The sequence below is a fragment of the Sarcophilus harrisii genome, chromosome 3 (assembly GCF_902635505.1).
Source record: "Sarcophilus harrisii chromosome 3, mSarHar1.11, whole genome shotgun sequence".
Classification (NCBI taxonomy): Eukaryota; Metazoa; Chordata; class Mammalia; order Dasyuromorphia; family Dasyuridae; genus Sarcophilus; species Sarcophilus harrisii.
The window spans coordinates 412,940,508-412,965,464 of record NC_045428.1 but is presented as its reverse complement, the minus strand read 5'-3'; the positions used below and the strand labels follow the sequence as shown (position 1 = coordinate 412,965,464).

Below are 24,957 nucleotides of genomic sequence, written 5' to 3'. Positions count from 1 at the left end.
CCAGCTATTCAGAGGAACAATTTAGAACTATGTCCAAAGGGTTAGAAAACTATGCTCTACCCTTTGACCCAATATCATTACTAGTTCTATATTTTGAAGAGATTGAAGAAAAGGGAAAACATATACAATAATATTTGTGGCAGTTCTTTTATGGTCAAGAATTGGAAATTTGAGGAATGTCCATCAATTGAGGAACGGCCAAACAAATATGTGATATGTGATTGTGCATAGAGATAGTTAATGATTACTTATTGATTGAACTGATTAATTGAAATGTTTGATAACACAAAATAATAGTGTTTCTGCTTTAGAAAGAGACATATGTATTTACTGGTTTTGAGTCAAAGTGAGCCTAAACTACATTTCTCTGACTTGTCATCTAAGCAGCATACTGTTGACTTTTACTCTACCACGACCTTTTAGTGGAGGCAAAGTAAAATATGCAGATGGAGGTAAAAGAAGAACGATTTATCAGAAGCAGACTCTATAGAAGTAGAGGGAAAAAGGTAAGAATTTCTGATCACACTTAAAACCAATTCTCATAAGTTACAAAAGGGGGAACTATTAAACAGGTTTCATGTGGCTACACAGAGAACTCATTAACTAAGATACATTTTGAAAAGATATATACAAAGTTATACAAAAGAAAACATTGTTAAGGATAAATATAAGAATGACATAGGTCTTTTAAAAAGTGTCAAGAACTCTAAAGATCAGAAGGAGAAGAGACTAGTAATGCTAGCTAACATTAGAATGCTAATAACAACAAGGATTTAGAATTTTCTGCTTTAGGGGAAAGAGAAAGATCAAAGTAGTCATAGGACCTTCCATATAAAGATGAAGAATGGGAAGTAGTAGAGAATAAGCATTTATATATACCCTATTATGTTGCTAATATACTGTGGTAAGAGCTTTTTTTATACATATTACAATGTATATTTATATGCACACACATATTACAAGTATCTCATTTGATGAAAGAAATAAAGACAAAACTTGTTTTTGGTTTCTTTAATAAGGAAAACAATTTTTGAATTAGAAAAAAAAGATAAATCTAAGGTAGTTAATGGAGAAACTGAAACTCAAGAAAAAAGGAAATACATACTTTGCATTTGATTAGGTTTGTCCGAACTGTATCTTATTTTACTGTGGAAATGGTCAATGTGTTTGCTGAACATTTTAAAAATGTTTTAAATTTTAAAAATTTTAATAATTGTGAAGATAATAAGTTTTGTGGCAGGATTAGAGAACAACAAAGGTTGGATCAATTTTAAGGAAAAAAAGGAGAGGATAGAGTTTTCAGACTAAAGATAACTTCAATTCCCCACAATAAATTGTAGAATATAATTAAAGTGACGGTTTGTGAGGGAAAGGAAAATCGAAACACCACCACTATCAGATATATTTTTTAACAACTACAGAAAAGTGTTCCTGGCAGATTAATAATTTTTTTTTTTAAAGATGATATAAAATTTCTCATTCTTTCCTTGTGGATTGGAGGGGAAGATATGGGCCATATGAAAACACATGTAAAAGGATTTAGAATTTAGTGATCTTCCTTAGAAGATAGATTTTCTTCAGTGAAATGTTTCAAGTAAATCTAGATAATTACCTCTCAGTATGTTATAGAAGTGATTCTTATTTAGTTATGAGTTGAACTAGATAATCTCTGAGGTCTTTTCCAACTTTGGGATTTTGTGTTTTTATGACATACTGATGTCTCTCTCTCTCTCTCTCTCTGTCTCTGTATACATACACACCCACCCACCCCCACCCACACCCCCACACCCACACACATACACACACACACACACATATATATGTGTATGTGTGTGTGTGTGTGTGTGTGTATATATATATATATATATATATATATATATATATATATATTTGTGGGGTATATAAGGGAGATAGTGGGGACCTGAAGTTTAGTTTTAGTAGGGAATTCCCAAATGTGAAAATTCCCTCTGCTGATGCAGATTAGTAACATTTTAATTTATTAAATAATTATTTTTAATTGCTATAGCTTTAATTTCTTCTGAAAATTTCTTGTTTATATCTTTTTAAAAATATTTTAATAGTATCTTATTTTTCTAATTACATGTAAGCTAGCTTTCAATATTTATTTTTGTTAAGATTTTGAGTTTCATATCTTTTCTCCCTTTCTTCTTAATTACCTCCCTCCCCAAGACAGTAAGCAATCCAATATAGATTATAAATGTGAAGTCATTTTTAACATATTTCAATATCTGTCAAGCTGTGAAAAAATAATTAGAATTAAAAGGAAAATCAGGAGAAAATAAACCAAGAAAGTGAAAATAGTATGTTTCCACCTATATTCAGTCTCTATAATTTTCTCTCTGGAGAAGGATGGCATTTTCCATCCCAAGTCTATTGGAATTATTTTGGATTATTGAATTGGTGAGAAGAGCTAAGTATCATAGTTGATCATCACATAATCTTGCTGCTACTGTGTACAAATATTTTAATTTATAATCTGAGAGAACTGGCTGAAGGAACAGGAAATTTAAATGACTTGTCCATGGTCACAAAGCTTGAATCAAAGGCAGAGTTCTTGATTCTAGATTTTCCTGACTGCTTGGCTGGACCTTTATGTCACCCTGCATATTATTATACTTCCACAGTAGGCACATACAATTTAGTCTTCCCATTTTTTTACTAATAGAATTGTAGTAGAAATAAACTCATACATTAAAATCATGCATATTTGACTATGAAATATATATATATATATATATATATATATTTTAATCTATATAGATGGATGTACCTGATCTAAGGAGTTATCCAATGAAGAACAAATGACTAGAATGCTTAACAGCTTTGCTTAGCCTGCAAAACTCTAGTTTGATATAAGCTTTTCCTTTTCTAGTCGTCTGGATGTAGGTAGATGACCAAGAATTTTGGAATTAACATTGAACATTGAATTAAAACTGAATATTGAAGTTGAAAGAGCACTGATTGAATAGTCAGAGGACTTGGGTTCAAATCTTGCCTCTGATAAATGATCTTATGTGATCTTAGGCTAGTCATGTAACATCCTTGGAGCTCAATTTTGTCATTCATAAATGAAGAGATTAATGTAGATGTTTCTGAGGACACTTGCAGTTCTTGAACTATGGTCTTGTGCTCCTTTCTGGCCTTCAATGATTTGTTAGGTTATGAGTTGTGCTTAACAGAAAGGAACTTTTAAAATGTAGACAAATGTTAAGCAAAATGAGTTGAAGAAATGTAATTTACCTTAAGTGACGATCTGAGCATGTGACTCAACAAACTCTAATGCCTTTTTATTGCCTCTAGAATAAAGTATAAACTCCTCTGTTTAACTTTTTATATGTATTTGTTACCTGTTCCATTAGAATGTAAACTTGTGAGTAGGGATAGTTAATGATTACTTATTGATTATACTGTTTAATTGAAATGTTTGATAAAACAAAATGAGTATTTTCATTTTTTCTGCTTTAGAAAGAAATATATGTATTTACTGGTTTTGAGTCAAAATGAGCTTAAGTTAAAGCTGCTGTATATCAAAGATTTCTCTGGCTTTTCATCTAAGCACCATACTGTTTGACTTCCACTGTATCATGATCTGAGTAGAGACAAGATCAAATTTGCAGATGGACATATAAAAGAAGCAAGATGAAATAGTATATTCTCATATTGACTACAGACTACTTTCTCTTCCACCTGATTTAGAACTCTTATTTCTTAAACTCGTAAAACCATCAGAATGTTTACTGACAAGAGTAATTATTTCTTTTAATGTAAAGTCTACCTATTTTCCTGAAATTAATTTACTGAGTTATCTGCCATGAAATTTCTTGACATTTCAGACTGATTGATTTGTTTGTTTGTTTGTAAATGAGTGTAGAGTTTATCAGGTCAAGTCAACTAGCATTTATTAATGTGCCAGGAAAAGGTAACTCTCCCTCCTTCCCCCCACCAAAATGTAACCCAGCTCTAAAACAAAAACCTCCCTAACAAAAACAGGCTTTGCTTTCAAGGAGGTCACAATTTAACAAGTACACAACTATGGACAAAAAACAATACATACAGGATAAATTGGAGGTAATATCATTAGGTTGGAGAATAAGATGGTAAACCACTTCAGTATCTTTTCCAAGAAAATCCCAAAAGGTGTTACAAAAAGTCAAAAGTGACTGAAATGACAATGTATGAAGGAGAGCGGTAAAATTAAGGAAAACTGTAAAAAACCTTCTTACGAAAAATTTAACATATTCTTTTTATGACTTAAGAAAAGGCCCATATGACAGATAAACACAAACCCTAGTATCAAAGAATTCAGAGCTGGTAAACACCTTAGTGATCATCCAATTCTGCCTCCATTTTACAGATGAAGAATCTGAGACCCAGTAAAATTAAATTATTTGTGTCAGGTGACAGAGGTAATAAATAGTAGAGTTAGGAATAGAGGTACTAAATTGACATTGAGAGCCAAAGGTATACAGGCTTTATCTTTTTCCTCTGGTTAGGATGAATGCAAAATGTTCTTTGCAGCTACTTAGCTGATATTGTGGATAAAGTTCTCTTCTTGGAGTCATGAATATCTGAGTTCCAATCCAGCCTCAAATATTTCCTAATGTAATCCTGGGCACACTACATACCTTATTTTTCTCATCTGGAGTCATGCACCTTCGTACAATTTGTTATGGGAGTTCAGTTTGGGCTTTTCTTGGCAAAGACACTAAACTTGTTTAATATTTCCTCCTTTAGCTTACTTTAAATATGAGGAAACTGAGAAAAAGAGGATTAAGTGACTTGCACAGGGCATGTAGTTAGGAAGTATCTGAGGCCAGATTTGAATTCAGAAAAAATGAGTCTTTCTAATTCCATTCTCTATCTACTGCACCACCTAGCTACCATTTAAGGCAGATGATTATTTCTCTCATTTTGCAAGTGAAATTGCGAATTACCCGAGACCATACAAAAAATAAATAGAAAAGTCAAGGTTTAAATCTTAGTCATGAACAAAATAACAGAAGATAGACTACATAATTGAAGATCATGTTTATTTTATGAATAATTTTAATGTAGCAGCAAATACACAGCTGCATCACCTAAATGCTACAAAAAGATGAGTAAAAAGAGTCATATTTTAACTTCACTCACTTATTCATTTTAAGCTATAGTGGAAATATAGAGGAAAGACAACACATGTTCTTAGAGTAGGGGAGGGGCAGGATGGATTTTGTTTCTGAGAGGGGACCTAGAAACAGAAAAAAGGATTCATATTATCATTGCCTCATGTCATGAATTTGGAATTTGATACCTGTTAAGTTGTTCTTGAAGCAAATCTAACCGATGTTCTACTTCTCCATATGTGAGATCACTTTCAGTTTCACAGATCCCCCAGGTAACTCGGTGGTATGCTGAGGGACTAGACTCCTCTTGGTGTCCCCGAGAATTTTCTTGTTCCCAATTTCTTGCATCAGTGATATCTATGAAAAATAGCAAGGTCTATGTTACACTTATAGTTACACTTGATGTAGCATTTCTTTGCATGAGTATCCTTCCTAAATTTAAGGAATTGAGAATGGTTTATTTTATAGAATCCTCAAATATTATAGCTGAAAGGAAATTTACAGATCAAACATTTAGTGTAAGTTCCTTATTTTTAACAAACAAGAAAATGAAACAAAGAAAGATTAAGTTTAAGTGATTTTCCAAGGCTATGTGGTGAATTTATACCATGACCAGAACAATGTGCTGCATCTTGACTTCTAATCCAGAGTTTGTTACATTAGGCTTGGCAGCTTTTTTATATTCTGCATGTTAGTAAAAATATATATTCTGGCATAGGTAAAAAATGAGATAAGAAATGGTATCCTTTGTCCTCACTTCAGCAGAACATTTACTAAAACTGGAACAATATAAGGAAGATTAGTATGGCCTCTGTGCAAGGAAGACACTTGAAATGGGGAAGCATTCCTTATTATTATTTTTTTAAAATAAGGAATATATTTAATATGTAAATATAATAGTTTAAAATATGAAATTATAAGTTCTCCAGTTGCTAAATTGTCAAAAGGTATGAAAAATAGTTTTTTAAAAGAAATCTATGTTGTCAACAACCATATAAAAAAGCTCCAAATCAATAGTAGAGTTATACAAATTAAGCAACTCAGTTGGTAAAAAGTTGACAAAAAAGGAAAATAACAAATGCTGAAAAGGTTGCAGAAAACAATAATATTAATGCCAAGTTAGTGGAGGTATGAATTGTTGTAGCCATTTTGGAAAGCAGTTTGGAATTATGCCTGCAAAGTTACCCCAGTAATATGACAATTAAGTCATTCCTCCAAAGATATTAAAGAAAGGGGAAAAGGAGCTATATATACAAAATATCTGTAATGGCTTTTTTTTTTTTGTAATGGCAAAGAATTCCAATTGTGCTTTGTGAGAAATAATGAAAGAAATGTGTTTTTTTTAAATCCAAGATGACTTCTATGAACTGATTCAGAATGAAGAAGCAGAACACAGAGAACAATTTATGTAATAACAACATTATAAAAACAGACAATTTTGAAAATCTTAAGGACTCTGACTAATGTATCAGTCATGATTCCAAGTGACCAACGATGATGATGCACACAATACACCTCTTGATAGAATGATGATGGATCCTTTGGTTCATACCAAATGAAACATATTTTTAGACAAAATAGAGATTTGTTTTGTTTTGATCATTATTATCTCTCTCTCTCTCTCTCTCTCTCTCTCTCTCTCTCTCTCTTTCTCTCTCTCTCTTTCTCTCTCAGTTTTTCCATCATTTGTTAGAGCTAAAATCCTTTGTGCATGTTTATTTACAAAAGAGAAGCAGAGTAAAAGATATATATTCAAAGAAATGTGTGAAAGGAAAAGATAGGTTGGTTACATGGTGAGAGTGAAAGATGAAGACATTTTCTATATGATGCATCTGTCATCTGTGTAAAGAGGAAGGCCTTTAACATGATGAGTAGACTTTCAGTGGTCAACTTGGAGAAGAATAGATGCCAGAATCTTGCAGGTTGGTCAGACATAGATGTGTCGAGATATGTTTTGCTGTTGAGTTTATTCCTGCCAATGAGTTCACAGATCCATTTGACTATTGTTCTTTAAATTTTCCTCTTTTACAAAAGTCCTATTCCAATGCATTATTGTGGCATGGAAGTGATTCCATTTTCTTTCACGTTTTCTTAAGGGTTCTTTATACAAGTTTTATTTTTCAGTTGTCTTTTTAAGACAAATCCTAATTTTCTTTTATTCAAAGTGTGTACCAATATGTTGTAATCCATACAAAAATTTATTCTCTCCCTCTCTCAGATTCATGGAAAAATAAAAAAAATGACCAACTGGTAAATGATTAGAGCCACTCATAAAATATAGGAGATGGGTATTTGCATTCAGAGAAAGAAGACAATGAGCATTTTTCCTTCTCTTTGGGAAAATTATCATTATTAAGAGGGAAAGACTTCCAAATTTTTCTCATGTTTGTATGCAACTGTTTGTATTGCAAAAAGATTTCAATTAGCCAAAAAGAGGAATTTTTGATATCCAATTCAATTCTATAAAAATTAATTGGGACTTTACTCGCAGAGAACTGAAGAAAAAACAAATATGAAAGTCTTAGCCCTTGCTCTTAAAAGAACGTACAATCTGGTAGGGTTGGTTCATTCTATCTTTTGCTTAAAAACTTCTTTTGGAATTCTGTGCCACTGGAAGAAACTATGATAAAAAACTAAATATCACAATCTCTCTTCCTCTCAAGTTGTACATACAGAATTCAGGGCTTCTTTTCCTACTAGATTCTAAACCTAATCATTCAGAGACTGTTGAGTTGAATGTGAGATTGTCTTAGATAAATAATAACACGTGCTTCTTTTTTTTTCAGTTAATTATTGTTTTCCAGTAAACAAAAATGTAATTTTTCTTCCTCTTACCTGATTCCCATTGGAAATAAAAAGAAAAACAAATAAAATCTTTGTAACAAATATGCAGTATTGAGCAAAATGAATTCCTGTTCTGGTCATGTAATGAGGTGTACTTCTGAGACAAGGTGTACTTTCTTAATTTTATGGCAAAATAGTACAGTTCTTGGATTTTTTGGGACACTTGGTATTTTAAAGTATAATATTAGATATGTTGCTATGGTTCAGCAGTCATAGTAGACTCATGCTTCAATTATCTTAGATCATAGAATTGATAGGACACGCTTTATATTTTCCCAGGACAGAAGAGAGATGTTAGATATTATTAGACAAGAGTTGAAAAAATAATTTCTGTGTTCTTTTCTATTCCTATTCCCATAATATAAATTCTATGTCTACTACAAATGATTTTACCTAGAATACTGAGAGAAAACCTATATCATAAAGTGATCAAGAATGTTTGATCTATTCCTAAGACTTTTGTACTATTAGCAAAACAGTGAGGACGAGGGAGAGATCAAATGAGGATATAGAAGGGCTTTTTACTTATAACACTCATGCAAGATAAATAGTGTAAATATTATTACCCCCATTTTATAACTAATGAAATGGGCTCTGAAATGTTAAACAAGTTGTTCATGATCACAGTACCAACACTATCTCCATTAGGTTGTTTATGCTGCCTACCAAATAATGCTTGAGACAAGAGGCTGATTTATCTGCCTATTTCCACCTCTGAAATTCTGTGAATTCTTGTTTCTGCAAAAATATCCGGCAACCAACTAAAAAGTTTCTATTTTTTTTCCAGTGCCATATTAAAATTTTATAACCTTTTGGGGGGCACTTTTCCTCGTTGTCCTTTTATCATTGAATTTATGCAAATTTCTTTAACGAGGGAACTGCAATTTTGACATTGCCTCTATGAAATAATGAGCATATTCATAGTCAGTCTAAAAAAAAAGATCTAGAGAAAAAGAAAGCTTTGTGCTATGAATGTTAGAAGACCCCCAGTATAAAGATTCCTAGATTTCAAATAGGTGTTAATTTCTTTAGTTCAATCTTCTTTATTTTATGAATTGAAACTGACATTTCTTCTAAAGGTACACTAATATTTTTAAGAGAATATATTTCCAGAGGAAACAAAATGAAAATGAAAATAAGAAAATGGTTTGTATTTGAGTATTAAGTAATTTAGTAACAGATTTCTACTAGGAATGATACTTTTTTATTCACATGTCCTCTTTAAATGAACCTATTTAAAATTTAAGACAACTTTTTACTGAGTTTGTCAACTAGCTTTTCAGCTTCCTGGAGAAGTCAAATTCAGAACACAGAAATTATTTGGGTTATATAGCTATGTGAACCATATAAGTAATTACCCTTATTTTAGCAGGCCTTATGGTTGTGATGGGTGGTATTTAAAGATCTGTATAATTGGGCTCCAACTGATCATTCCAGGATTATTTCTTATTACTCCCCTTTACACACTATATTTCAGACAATTTAGTCTTCTTGTCATTCCCTGAATTTGACATTTTATTTTCTTTCCCCATATCTTTGTTCTGGCTATATCTCATACCTGGAATACATTCTCTTATCACTTCTGCCACCTTAGAATTCCCAGCTTCCTTCTAAGCTCAGCTCATGTGCCATAGGATATTTCTTATTAATGGAGATATGACTTCCTCAAATTATCATAAATTATTTATTGTATAAGAATTGCATATAATGTGTTTAATTTTTGAATTTTACTATATTCAAGAGTGTATTAGAGCCAGATCTTACCAGCTTGAGCTCATTGCTAAGTTGTTAGTGTGAGCATTGTACACCTCAGGAATTAACCATTTACCAATAGATGGGTACATACAAATTAGAATCTGATTTATTATTTCATTGATTGTCTAGGCTTAAAAAAGTAATGGAGAAAATGTTAATAATATGAATTGAGCTCAAAAGTATGTTCTGCATTTCTGAGGGCTTGTTCTTAAACATTATCAGCACATATTTGCTCATATCCCACAGTAGAATATAAGTACTTTGAGGGCAGACACTATTTAATAAGTGCTTGTTGGATTGGATTGGGTTTTTTTTGAAAAAAATACCAGAATGATAAAAATACCAGAATGGTGATTAGAGATTGTACCAGAGAATATTGAACCAAGATAGAATGCATAATATCTACCTGTATTTAAACTGCTCTTGGTGCTATTATTTCCTGCATTTGCATGTAATCCATTATTTTTTTAATTTGAATTACAGAACAATAAATTATGGGTGATTACATTTTTCAGTACCTCAAGAGAAAATTTTCATCACCAAATGATATTAGAAAAACAAGATATTTCTGAGGAAGTTATCTAGATTTAACTTTATAATTTTATTAAAACATGAAGAAAGAAAATTGATTTTCAATAATTGCAATAAAAACCCCAAAAGTTCAAAGGGGAAATGATGGTTTGTGGTCTTAACCAAAATGAACGTTTGTAGAGATACTTTTTAAATATAGCTCAAAATAGAATCAGAACTTGGTTGCCTTGGAAAATGTTGCTATAGTTGCAAGGACACATTTCTGGAAATGAGTGAACAGAAAGTAAACTTTCAAATGGCTATGGGAACACAATTTTGATAGACTTAACTTTTGACTTTCCTTTAAAGAGAAGCCAATTGTATTTAACTTTTCTTTTGTGAGGGAGAAGGGGATTAAAGTTGCTATTCTGCTATATTTGGCATGGAAAACCTTTGAGCTAATGTCAGAGATGTGATTGGATGAAGTGCTTTATTGTTGGTGAAACAGCATTATGTGAGAAATGGAACAATAACTAACCACCCTATGAACAGTTCTAACTGCAATTGCTTTAAGTGAATTTTAAAACTAAGACTTTCATGATATTCAATTTCTTGGGCATTCCATTATATTTCCTCTTTAAAAATTACTAGGAAATTGAGGTTTGTTGCTCTACATTTAGTTAATAATTGCTCCTTAACTTATTTATTCTGATTGATGCTATGTGGCATCACTTATTTTAGCCAATTGGTATAACATATATTTTGATATGCATCTCTTAAGGTAATTATTTTTTGAACAGTGATTGATTTATGTAATATTTGAAAAGAAAAAAATTGTGGATGTTAAATTTGTTTGTAGAATAATCATTTAGAACTATGTGGGTGGGATGGGAAAGCTAATACAATAATTAGAAGAAAAGGACAAGAGAAAATCTGAACTGAAGGACAAGAAAATGTTCTTCATTGGTGAACGCTCTTAGATATTAAAATTGCTTCCTAAAGAAGTTTCATACTCAAGACATTGAAAATTGAAGAAGAAAAAAGCCCTGGAACATATTCTATTAGAATGAAGTTGAACTAACCTTTATAAAAAGGCAGAGGTGATGGAGAGGTTTGCAGAATTGCTGATTTACGTTATACAACCTGCTTCTATTTCTATTCTTGGAGTTCCCAAAATATCCACTTTTCATGAATAACTGAAATGAAACATTTAGTAGCCATAGCTAATATCCCATGTTTCCATTGTGACAAATGAGGAAATATTTCATTCATTTCCTCAAGATTTTAGATTGACTGAAGAACTTTTGCTACATTCTTAGCACATTTCAAAAGAGGTATCAGGGCAAAAGCTAGTTTCTTTGCCATTCAGCAGAGTCACTGAGACTGCTACCAACTCTCTGCATGAACTCAGGCAAATCTTTTATGCTACTGCTTAGTTTCCATGGGAATACTTGGACTTAAAGATAACTTGCAGTTCAAAATCTGCAGCCCATTATGTGCAAGATACTGGGGATGATATAAAGATGAAGCTATCATCTCTTCTCTTAAACAGCTCACAGTCTAGTACTACATATGAATGTGTGTGGAGAGGAATAAACTATGTACAAAAATATAGTTCAAGGTGCAATATGATCAGGACTCTGTCCATAAAAGAAATAAAAGCAAAGTGCTATGGAAGTAGAAAGGGAGTCAAGATGTCTTGTTTGGAGAGTTTCATTCATGAAGTATTTCCTTGCCATTTTTTTCTTGCACTATACTTTCTAGGTATCCATCTATCCTACTGTAGAACTTTCTGGACTAGATCATATTCTATAGGATTAACTCTTTTAGTTATAGGACTCCTTCCCTTGGACCTGAATTTTCCCAAATAGATGTACTCTCAGACTTCATTTGAATCCATCATCCTAAAAATCACATCAACCCTTAAACTCACCTTTTTTAGTATTGCCTGTCCCTTAGGCCCTTTTCTCCCTCTGATTTGAGAGCGTGTAGGATGGACATTTGTTGGTTAGGTAGCGAGTGGATAGAGCACTGGACATGGAAAAGACTCTTCATGAGTTCAAATCCAGTCTCAGAGCCTTACTAGCTATATGACCCAAGGCAAGCCACTTAACTCTGCTTCAGTTTCCTCCTCTGTGAAACAAACTGGAAAAGGAAATGGCAAACCTCTCAACTATTTTTTCCAAGAAAATCCCAAAGTGGGGATCACAAAGAGTATGACTGAAAATGTCAATGCAACAAAAACCAAAAGGTGGTCATTGGAGAGCTGGGGTCTCCCAGGTCTTTCATTTAAGGGGGACATCCAGGGTTGTTCTTTTATAATTTTCTTCCAATTTCACTTCTGATTTCATTATACTTCCAATCTCTCCTTTTGTTTTTATGTATTGTTTTCTCCTATTAGGTTATGATCTTCTTGAGGGAGTTTTATCCTTCTTTGTATCCCCTCTACACTGTCTAGTATATTGTAGATGCTTAATAAATGTTTATTGACTTACTGACTGATTTGATTACTGTCACATTGCCCTCTGCCTTGACCAGTCCTACAAATTTTCCACATCCTATTCTAGTTTTTGCCATCTAGTGCAAGCCTTCTCCTTCCACCCTGCTTTCTAGTTTTGGAACCACAATGAAATAAAAACTTCCATTCTTTCTGGAAAGGGCATGACAATCAAATCCTCTATGACTTTCTAAATCAACATACCTTTCACTGGCCAACACTTCCTTATGTTGTGGGTGTTTTGTTTTCTTTCATATTGAGTCTCCCTGATCCCATTAGGGATTTTCTTGGCAAAGAAATGGCTTGCCATTTCCTTCTCCAATCCATTTTACTGCTGGCCTCTTCTCATACCTTTAGTTAGTATTTGAGGCCATATTTGAATTCATGAACTCATGAAGGTGAATCATCCTGATTTCAAGTTCTCTATCCACAGTGCCATCTAATTGCCCTTATAATTCCTTATATATGTTGTATGCACAGTGCCTGGCATAATATAGGCACTTAATAAATACTAGTTGACTAGTTAATTGCCTGAATTTTCCATTAGAATGTCTGCTTTGTGAGGGTAGGAACTGTCTCATTGTGTGTGTGTGTGTGTGTGTGTGTGTGTGTGTGTGTATGTGTGTCCCTAGAGCTTAGCATAGTGATTAGAATATAGAAATTGCTTAACAAGTGTTTTTTTTTTCCTTCATTTATTCATTGGAGATGGGAGTTTGAAGGATGTGTGGTTTTCTAGCAGACCAATATCAGGGAAATGGTGGGGATAGAGTTCATAATACACCAATGCATTCCTCATCTATTCAGGTTTTGATCACTTAAGTTCACATGTTTCTTAGTTTCAATTCATATAACAGCTTCTTTCACAGATACTTTATATATCTATATATCTCTATTTTTCTCCCTGGTTACTCTATTAGGCATAGCAGCACATTAATTTCAAATTATTTGTCTTGCTATTATCATTTTTATCCTCTTTCTCTTTTCCTCATAATAACCCCTAAATAAGTGTTTTTGATGTTTTTTGGGTATTACTGTCCTTAACTGTGATCTTTGTGATTAGGCATAAATGCTATTTTTTTTATCTAGAATTGCAGTTCTAAATACTATCATTCCACCATACTGTCTTGAACTTATTATAGGAGATATTTATTGTTTGTTGAATGACAGCACAGAATGAATAAAGTATCTTCACAGGCTTCAAGGTGTCATACAGCATAATAATAATGGTAGCTAACATTTATTAGCTTTTACTTCATTCCAGGCACTGTGCTAAGCACTTTACAATTATTACATTATTTGATCATCACAGCAACCCTGAGAGATAGGTGCTATCATTATCTTCATTTTACAGATAATGAAACTGAAACAGAGATCTAAGTTATTTTCCTAGAGTCACATAGTTAGTAAATGTCTGAAGCTTAATTTTAACTTAGTTCTTATCTATTCTACGTCAACACTCTATACACTATCTGGAAATGATTGTTAGTCATTGTGTCAATATAGAGGTAGCTAGATGGTACGCTAGACCTGGAGTGAGGAAGACAAGACCCAAGTTGAAATGTAACTTTAGACACTTATTACTAGTCCTGTGACTGGGCTAATCATTTAATCATTTAATTTCTATTTGCTTCCCCTTCCTCAACAGTAAAATAGGAATAATGGAAGCACCAATATTGCACGATTATTGTGAAGACCAAATAAAATGCCTTGTACAGTGCCTGGCACATAGTAAGTACTATATAAACACTTTTCTCCTTCCTTCAATATGACATAATTATATATGTATTTGTAAGTCAATACCAAAGTACTGAAATCCTCAAAAAATTTAAGTAACATGTTTGATTATGCTAATTGACAAAAACATCCTGCTCCCTACCCTAATAACCAGTATAGAAGAAAGACAGGTGGTGAGAAAGTAAGTTACCTTTGTAAAAATGACTTCTTTTGTCAAGATGGAATCTTTCTGAAGTAGTCATCATTTGTTCTTCAAAATTCAAACTAGTTCTTTTCTCTGTTCCTGGAGCATAATCCATTATTCTGGAGAAGAGAGGTTTTTGTTCATCATCAATGGATGAGATAAATGATGATGATCCACTTTTCTTCTCTTCAAAATGTTTCTTGGAACACTGATAACGTCTTGTGGTATCTATGGAGTCTCCAGGATCATGTGTACTACTTCCTTTGTGATAATCTATCAACAAGAAATCATTTTATGCAAGATAATCAAATGGGTACAGTTTTGTTAGCAGTTTTTGCTTCTACCATGTACTGTGTATTCCTTGGCTAAATCCTTCTATGCATTTTCTTTAAAGAACTTTAGCAATAATTTTTAAAAGAAATCATCACTATAAGCTATCTTTCTTTTAGTTTTCTGTAGTGTGCTTTCTAGAGCCCCCAAGTTGGGATGACAAAACATACCATTGCTTTCTAGAGCCCCCACATCAGGGTGATTAAAATATCTTTCTTTCTAAAGCCCCCAAATTGGGGTGACAAAACGTACTCTGTTGATTTCTAGAGCCCCCATGCTGGGCTGCCAAAACATACCATCTGGACTAGCTCTCTGGAGGACCTTGGGACCAGCCCACTGAGCATGTTCCAATTGTAGAACCATTACATCACCACACCACCACAGCACACTGAGCATGTGTTATCTATAAGCACCCTCCTATTGAAATGTAAATTCCTCTTACTGTAAGTATCCCTTGCTTTAAGCAGAACACAGGTGGTCATGCCTTCCCTGACTTCTCAGGAAGGGTGAGAACACCAAAGGGAGGTGGAGAGCCGAATCAGACATTGTCAGCAGTTTCCCTCTGGGCTGAAGGATCTTATACCTTACCCAGAGTTCCCCTACTATCTGCAGTCCTCTACAGTTTTCTATTAAAAAAATGGAGATTCTATTATTCATGTTCTAGGAACATTTCTATGTTCTTTTCAAAAAATAAAAACTTCAAAGACTGTTAGATCTTGGATCAACAATATTATTCATTTCAAAATCAAAATGTATCTTTGCTAGACATTCTTGAGATACCTTTATTTTTGATAGCAAAATTATAGGAAACTTAAAAATCTGTTAATCTAATTCAAAAAATGTTTAAGATCAAAAAATCTGGTTGTGGGAACTAATTGTTTCAGAAAAAAAGAGGAGGAAAAATTGCACCCATTCTCAGAATCTTAATTGCATAAGCTTTCTTTATGCCTGTGGTCTAGCACTTGTGGGAAGTCACCCTTATAAAAAGCCACTATTGTGAGTCTCTCTGAAGTGCAGGCAGGTTGGATTTCAACTTCAATTACATGCTCCTTGAAGTCCTGGTCTGGTGGACAGTTTGTGTTTCATGATGTGAAGATTATAAAGCTTAAATACAGTAATTAAGGTACTTTTAAAAAACCTAATTACATTAAAGCCACTAGTGCATATTGCCAGTTTTAAAATGAAATGTCAAGATGATACCAACCCTGAAGGTTGAGTTAAAACATATTTTAGCGGGAAAAGCTCCAAGAGACAAATTCTGTGACTTGTTTCCATTAGTGTCCTGGGGAGACAGCATGATTTCCCATCTGGTTTCTGCTAATTACTAATCAACATAATTCCAGAATGCATAGCATTTTCTACAGAAATGGTTAAAAGTGTCCCCATATACTCTATGCCTTGTTGTTCCCTAACATTATGCTTAATTGCTTATTCATAGAAGACCAAACTAATTGATTTAGGACCATACCACAAAAACTGTCAACAGAATCTTTAGTTCCCATATGGCAAAAGAAACTGTTAACAGAGCTATTTTTCTCTGTTATTTTAAATATCATAATTTCACCAAGAAAACAGCCCAGAGCAAAAATGGATTTGAGTTAAAATTCTCTACATGAGTAAATTACTGTTATTAAGGAGTTAGTTCATGTTGTGCCACCCAAGTTAAACATGATGAAAACTGATCTTATTCCCCTACTTAGGGCCTTCTACTTGCCTACCTATTTTATTGTTAAACCCCAGATATTTTCTTCAGTGAAGCTTTCAAAGTCTTTCTGCTCACAAATATTTACTTACCACTAGTCTAGTTAATTACTATTCTATGGCTACCTTTTCTTCAGGTTATCTTTTTTTAGTTCTATCCCTTATTTTCCAGGTCTAACCTACACCTTCCATCTCTTATCTTTTCAAAAGTTTGCTTACCTTGCGGTTTAACCTATCCATGTATCACCAATGAGTTTGCCTTAATGAGTATTTACTTTGCCCTCACCATTTCCTGCCTCAAAGCCTTACAATGGCTCCCATTTTTTTTTCCAGAGTTGAACATTTCCCATCATGTGCTTTATTGCAACTTCCTGATTTGTTTTAACTTCTTATTTTCCTCACCCCTGGTTACAGTACCAGGCACTATAATAAATGCTTATTGACTGATTGATTTTGACTCTTGAATTCTCTGCTCTAAGTGAATGAATGAAAATGTATTTATTTAGCACTTATTATATGCCAAGAACTATGCTAAATTTTGAAGATAAAAACATAAAAGCAAAGAGTCTTTGCTATCAAGACATTTAAGAATGTAAACAAAACATATACAGAAATAATGGCCAAGAAGGGAAATTTTTATTTTGAATATTACAGGAATCATGAGGGGATACTCAGGGGAATAGATCGACACACTTCTTCCACTTCCCATGGCACTATTAATTTGATTATAGTTCCATAATTGGAAAGGGAAATACATGGGAGAGTGTTAAGGACCATACCTAAGTGAAGGGGCACCTCAGTTCTCTGAAAGCCTCCACAGCTGTGGATCACAAAACTTGAAGGAGTTGCAAAGCAGCCTTTACTAACATAGGTGTTGCTTGTGGATTGGAAATGAAATAAATTGGAGGCAGAGGGAAGAGGAGAGAAGTCAGACAACACAACTGCCTCTCAGTAGGAAGGTCAGAGAACAGCAACTACCTCTGAGTCTCCTTGTATTATTATCATCATCCTCTCACATGAAGAGATCCTACAGGTCTGAGTCAGATCTCCAGCAGCTGCTGGCAGGTGGTTCCCATATCACAACAGGAAACATATAAGGTATGCATTCAGTGATAAGGTGGCAGGTGGAAAGATGGTCTATGGGTTAAGTGAAACATTCCTAGAACCTGATTAGACTCTATGTGGGTCACATAATTCCCTTGCCAAACAGGATGGGATGAACCTTCATATTTTCTACTTCTAACCTTGAGGACCATATAATTAGAGCAACCCCTTTCTTCCCATCTACTAAGTATATTTGAATACCCCTTAAACACTTTCATGAAGCTTTTTTTCCAAAAAAAGTAGAAACTGTTCTGAGCATACCATCAGTCCCAATCAGTGTGGACACATGCTTAATAGCTGCATGTGTTTTAATTTGCAAGATGTTATACCATCTCATCTATTTAGAGTTTTAAATCTTTGCATAGAGAGTTGCTAGAGCAAAAGATAACAGATGGGCATTCTCGAGTGATGCATGGGTACCCATAGATTGTTAAAGACCTGCAGAAAGGCCTACAGCTTCTGTATGGAATATTTATGTGAACAGGGCAAGAAGTATACAGCATGAGAAAATATAGGTAGGTTGTAATCTTAATTATTCTTAGGGAAATGAAACCAATCAAAGCTTTTTCATCTAATTTTAACTTGCAGCATGTAAGAGAGTGCTGCATAATATTCAATGATTATTAAATAAAGAGGCTGGGAGGAATTACACTTTCAAAACATTATTTACAAGAATGTTTCCAGTGTTAATTGATTTAAGCAAAGTATCAACCAAATATATTACAAGAGTTATTCCCATCACTTAACCCAATAGTCAAATAGGATTGCTACTAGATCTGTGATTTCTTTGTGACAGAGAACTCCTAGAAGAGGAAATTCTCTTTATCAATGTACATTGTCACTTTGTTTGCTACTTATAAAGAGTTGCCTAAAGCTTTGAGTGGTGAGTTGCCCAGGATTACACTATTGGGCAGGAGCAGGACTAGAATTCAAGTCTTACTGACTCTGAGGCCAGATTTCTCACCACAGCATCATGCCGCCCTTCAGTCAAATACAGCCAGATATATAATCTGACTGAGAATATATATTTAAGCCTTGATAAAAGAAAGCATCATTTGAAGGTTCTTCTACTTTAAAAAAGAAAATTAAAATAATCCATTTAAGAATTTAGAAAGATAAAGATTTCTATTTGATTCTTACTGTAGCACTACTAAAAGATATGGAATTGAGCTTTTAGATAACTCCTCAGTCAGGATACACCACCTTCTACCCTTTTCTAATTAAACTCTGTGACTGAATCAAAATGAAATTGTTTCAGGTGAGAAGCTACTTCTTTCCCCTTCTTTGTCTCACTGCCTTCTAAGTGAAAATGGTACTGTGAATTCTCTGACTGTGAAGCTATGAAGTTGCTTTGTGTCCCTACATTCTATTCTTCTTCTTTCCTTTTGTTTGGAATTGAATTTGAATAATAACTTCAGATGGCAACACTCCTACAAGATATCTTTTTATCCTTGTTATACTGATATAGGAATCACTTTGGAATTCAGATAACTGAAAATTCTCCCTTGCTCCCTCCCTCCTCTTCCCTCTCCGTCTCTTCCTTTCTAGCTCTCCTTCTCCTTCCCTTCCTCTCCCTCTCCCCCTCTTCCTTTCCCTCTCCCTTCCTACTTCCTCACTCTGACTCTGTCTTGGTAAGTTGATTATTTGATCACCTCCTGTTTTCTCAAAGACCCAATTTAAAAGCATTTATGATTTGTTTACCAGCTGCTTGCTTAGCATCCAAATGAATAAAAGAGCACACACATGACCTGATTTAACTTCCAACTGCATTTGATCCTTCAGTACTAAAAACAATAAAATAAAAACCCCTCCACCTCAAGCAACTGGGGCAAATGCTTTCGTGCTGACTGCTTATTCAAATTTTCTTTAAGTTTTCACAGAGTAATTGTCAGGAACCAAGTGTCATTTATATTTAGTAACTCCAGTAGATAGTCATAATGTTTGGTTGATGAATTTTCTGTTATTTGAGTATTTTACTTTTACATTTTATTTTGATAACAATTTTGAGAATATTTTCTAGGCAGGAATAATTTAAAATAAAATGATTTCATGAAAAAATTATAATAAAAAGTTTTATCACATGTTTCCTTAGTCCCATTCAGTTTTAGTTATTACTCTATGTAACCTAAGAGATACATTGTGAAGATTCAGCACCTGTGGCTTCAGTGTGTCTTGCTTTCCTTGTGCCTGGTACTTTGAAGTAATTAAATAATGGTAAAGCTGACTTTATTGGTAGGTGGAATAGGTCAGTTATTCAAATACTGTGATTGGGTATTCCTCTAATACATATCTTTCCAGTTGCCACATTAGAGATGTCATCATCTAAGTTAAGTAGCTTCAAAAATTACGTTTAAAATCGAAATGCTCACTCAAGGATTAATATGTTGTGGCTAATGCCTATTTTCAAGATTAGAAGGAATAAGGTGGCATCAAGAACAAAGAAGTAAATAACTAGAACTAAAATATATAATATATATATATATAAATAAATAAAGGAGGTGGAGACAGAGAAGCATTAGCAGCTAAAGAACTATTGTAGAAGATGGAGCTTGACTGAGGTACCATTACACATCTCTCTGGCTAAAATGACAGGAAAAGATAATGATGAATGTTGGAGGGCATGTGAGAAAACTAGGATACTAATACATTGTTGGTGTCGATAACTTATTAAGCCATTCTGGAGAGCTATTTGGAACTATGCCCAAAGGGCTATCAAACTGTGCATACTCTTTGATCCAGCAGTGGCTCTACTGAGCCTTTATCCCAAAGAGATCAAAAGGACTCACATGTGCAAAAATGTAATAGCCCTTTTTGTAGGGCAAAAAACTGGAAACTGAGTAGATGCCCATTGCTATCAACTTGAATAAGTTATGGTATATGAATATTATGGAATATTATTGTTCTGTAAGAAATAATCAGCAAGATGATTTCAGAGAATCCTGGAGAGACTTACACAAACTGATGCTAAATGGAAATGAACAGAACCAGAAGAACATTGTATACAGTAACAGCAAGATTATATGATGATCAATTTTGACCGACATGGCTCTTTTCAATAGCGAAGTGATTCAGGCCTGTTCCAATGATGGTCTTGTGAGGAAGAGAGCCAGAAAGGACTGTGGGGACTGAGTATGGATCAACACATAGTATTTTTATTTTTGTTGTTGTTGTTTGTTTACATCCTGTTTTTTCTCATTTTTTTCCTTTTTGATCTGATTTTTCTTGTATAGCATAATAATTATTGAAATATGTATAGAAGAATTACACATGTTTAACATATTGGATTACTTGCTGTCTAGGGGAGGGGATGGGGAAAAAGAGGGAAAAAAATTGGAACACAAGGTTTTGCAAGGGTGTTGAAAATTATGCATATGTTTTGAAAATAAAAATCTTTAATAAAAAAAGATGGAGCTTTAACTGAATCTTCAATAAATCCAAGATTCTAAGTCAGAAGTTTGAAGGAAGATCATTTTAGGCATGAGAAATTGTTAACACAAAGCAAAGTAGATGAGTATTTAGCCTACTTACTATCCCTGTGTGTGGCTGAATTGTAGAATGTTCAAAAAGGAAAAGAGTGTAAGAAGATTGGAAAGGAGGAAAGGATTAGGTTGTGAGGAGTATTAACTGCTACAAAACGGTCTATATATTTAAGTGTTAGTGAGCCACTAAAATTTATTGGGTATGTGGGTATTACATGGTCAAAATAATTTAGAGATATCATTTGAGTAGCTATGTGGAAGACAAATTGGAGTGGAAAGAGACTAAAAACATGCAAACCAGTTAGAAGGCTATTGAAATTCTATTGGTGAGAAGTATTATCCACATAGAAATCTTCATCTTTTTAAATTCACAAATGAATGATCATTTCAACTTTACTTCTAATGGTGCTTTATTCGATCAAATATAGTAAGGGAAAAAAGTTGTTCTGGTGTCAGAACAATGAGGACGTTACCAGGAGTGGAGAGAAAGGGCCTTATATGGGAAATCTAGAGGGGAATCCTAAGGTTTGACAACAGATTCATTATGTAGATTAATATTTACATAATGGTAATCAAGAGTGATCAGTGGAGCTCAAGAGACAGGATCTTGATGATGACACTAAGATCTTGGTTGATTGTAAAAAGTGGTAGTCTTTCAATAATATTAAACTTCTAAGGAAGGGGAGGTTTCAGAGGAATGATCATCAGATCTACCTTGGACATATTTAGTTTGAGATGTTTGTGGTACAGGACTGAAGCTCAGAATAGAGACTAGAATTATATCTTGGAATCATTTATATCAAGATTATAGTTGAATATTAGTGCTCATGAAATCACCAAGCCAGAGAGTAGATAATAGCGATTCTTAAGCCTTTTTGTGACATGGGCCCCTTTTATAATCTGGTGAAGTTTATGAATCTCTTCTCAGATTGATGTTTTTAAATGCATAAAATAAGAGACATATGATTGATTGCAAAAGAAACTAATATTGAAATAGTTATTAAAATATATTTTCAGAAAGTTTATGGACTCTAGGTTAAAACCCCCCAGTATGGAGACATAAGACCTAAGAAAGGAGAAGGCAAGGGATAGAGTCTTAGGTAATACTCATACTTAATTAGCATGGTTTGGTGATTTCTTCCAGTTCCATTCAGCAGTATATTGAGTAGGGATGAAGAAGGCAAATAGCCCTGTCAACAGACAAGGAATTTAAGGGTAGAGAGATGATGGTGTGGAGTTAAACTGCAGCACCAAGAGGTAAAAATTGAGGTTGGAGGAGAGTGCAGATAGGGAGTATGGATGGTGACTTGGGATATTATTGAAGAGTAGAGGGATGAGATAAAGAGGGAGAGCATATTATGGAAGAATGAAGCATGGGGAGAGAAGGAAAGTTAAAAGATTTTGTAAGATAATTTAGAGTTCTTGAACATGTGGATGTCAATAGTGTCAAGAATATGACCTTGTGTAGCTGAAACAGACTGAAGGAGTAAGTCAAGGGAAATGGAGTGCTTGGAGGAATGGTTATAGTTTTTTAAGGAATAAGAACATATATTTTGAAATCCACTAAAATAAGAGGAGGAATTCTCATGAAAAGGAAGACTGTGAGCCAGGCACTTACCTCATTGAGAAAGGAGGTACAATGTCCCTCAGATTTGTAGATATTAGCCTAAAAATTCTGTAATTGAGTGATAAATTTGGATTAAATTGTTGGAATCTTTACAAAGTGTTAAGCCATTGAAGTTGATTTGATCTTAGAAAGAGATATTTTGGGCCAGAACTTGAAACAAAGTACTAAGTACAACTGATGGAAACAATGCTTGTGTTCATACCTTTACAGAGCTCATAAGTATCTAAGTACTCAATGGAGTTCACACGTTTGGGAGAATTCAGGGATGCCTTAGTCTGAATTCACACCTCCCTTGAAGTTCTTAGGACCAGAGAGCACTTTGGGAGATAACCCATAATCCCTGCCTCGAGAAGAAGGAGTTAACCTTTGGGAGATGATATATATGGAGGAAGCTCTTAGGGCTAGAGAGAAATTTCTCCGGAACATTGACAGGGGTCGGAGACAGGACACTCTGGAAGAAAGCCTATAAGTCCTATCTTCGAGACAAGAGAGATTCATCATATCTTCTACCTTGGTGCTGGCTGGAGGAGGCTGAAGAAAGCAGAGGCAGAAGCCAAGGACAAAGCTGCAAGAGCTCAAGCAGAGAGATGGGTCTCTGAACTAACCGGGCTAATTTGGAAGGAGAAATAAACGTTTGCATTTTTACCAGCTGGCTGCCATTTTGGAGTAATTATTTATTTCAACTGAGACTAAGGCTGCCTCCAGAAAAACTTCACATTGAATGAATCTCAGGAGAAGTTTATGAGTGATTGTGGCAGAGGTAGTATATGGAAATGACTGTATGAGTAGTGAGAGGGGTAGATTTGAGAGAAGTTGTGGAGATCAAAAAGACAAGATTTGACAAATCATAGGATATATAAATTTAGGGAAGTATGAGAAGATAAAGATAACACTGGAGTTGTAAACCTGGAAGATTGAGAGGACTGTGGTTTCATTGATAGACATATAGAAGTTCAGAAGAGAGGAGACTTTTAGAAGAAAGATAAAATCTGTTTTGTAAATGATGAGTTTGAGATGTAAGATGCCAATCAAATGTCCAAGTTGAAATGACTAATAAGCAATTATTATGTGGGTCTGCAGTTTAGTAGATTTACTGAAGTTTCATGTACCAGATCAGATGATATATACATATATATGTATATATGTGTCTTGTCTGTCTATCTATCTATCTATCTATCCATCCATCCATCCATCTATCACTGAAAGAGCCTTGGAAGTTATTTACTTCAGTCTCCTTGTTTTCTAATCATTAAAGTGAGGGGATTGAAGTAAATAACTTCCAAGGACCTGCCAAAGTCACATGATGACAAATGACAAAGGTGACATTTGAACCCAGGGATTATGACTTCAAAGGTGTTGCTTTTTCTACTGTTCCATGCAGCCTTTTTGAAAGATTTAGAAATCATGTGTATCTAATTGATAACAAGGCTTCATTGGAAAGGAAGACATCACCATGTGAAGACTATGAAGAGAATACAAGAGCATCTAAATCAAAGTTTTGTTGCATTACCATAGTTATAGGCTGTGGTATGGTGAATAAGTAAGGGAGATTTAAAGTGGTTATACAGGTAAGAAAACAAGGAGAATGTGGTGTCCTCTTTAAAAATGTTATATACTAAAGCAAGAAGTAGGGAACCACAATCCCAATAAGAAAATCTTTACCTCATCAGGGTGACTTAGAAAATTAATTAGAACAAATAAATAAATAGCAATTTTTTATTCTTTCAGAATTTCAAAATCTTATATATTGTATGTTTTTCTAATTTTTATTTTTTGGAATAGACTTATGACTTCATTGGCATGAAGAACTCCTTATGAAGAACCTTCCTATATCAATGCATATTAGTACCTGTTCTTCATAGCCTTGAAATATTGCCTTGGAAGATGGAGAGACTGACTTGCACAGGGATATTACACAAATACACACATGCACATATACGTGTATATATGTACAATCATATAAAATATTTTTGTATGTCACCCAAAGAGATCATAATCTTACATATTATATATGTGTGTGTGTATATATGTATATATATACATACATACACATGTCTCTACATACATGT

General features: G+C 33.9%; 1 protein-coding gene and 1 non-coding gene across 4 annotated transcripts in view; one reads left to right on the top strand and one right to left on the bottom strand.

Annotated features, from left to right (window-relative positions):
- Positions 1 to 24,957, bottom strand: part of KCNH7 (potassium voltage-gated channel subfamily H member 7) — a 605,555-nt gene that overhangs the window by 7,250 nt on the left and 573,348 nt on the right. For all 3 annotated transcript variants that reach the window (XM_031960570.1, XM_031960571.1, XM_031960572.1), the window contains 2 exons: positions 14,654 to 14,920; positions 5,312 to 5,480 (listed from right to left, as the gene is read on the bottom strand). In XM_031960570.1, the coding sequence (XP_031816430.1) occupies positions 5,312 to 5,480; positions 14,654 to 14,920 (436 nt within the window). The remainder of the gene's footprint in view (positions 1 to 5,311; positions 5,481 to 14,653; positions 14,921 to 24,957) is intronic.
- On the top strand, positions 5,873 to 5,979 carry LOC111719756. Its single transcript, XR_002769748.1, has one exon. It is a non-coding gene; the product is annotated as a U6 spliceosomal RNA (small nuclear RNA).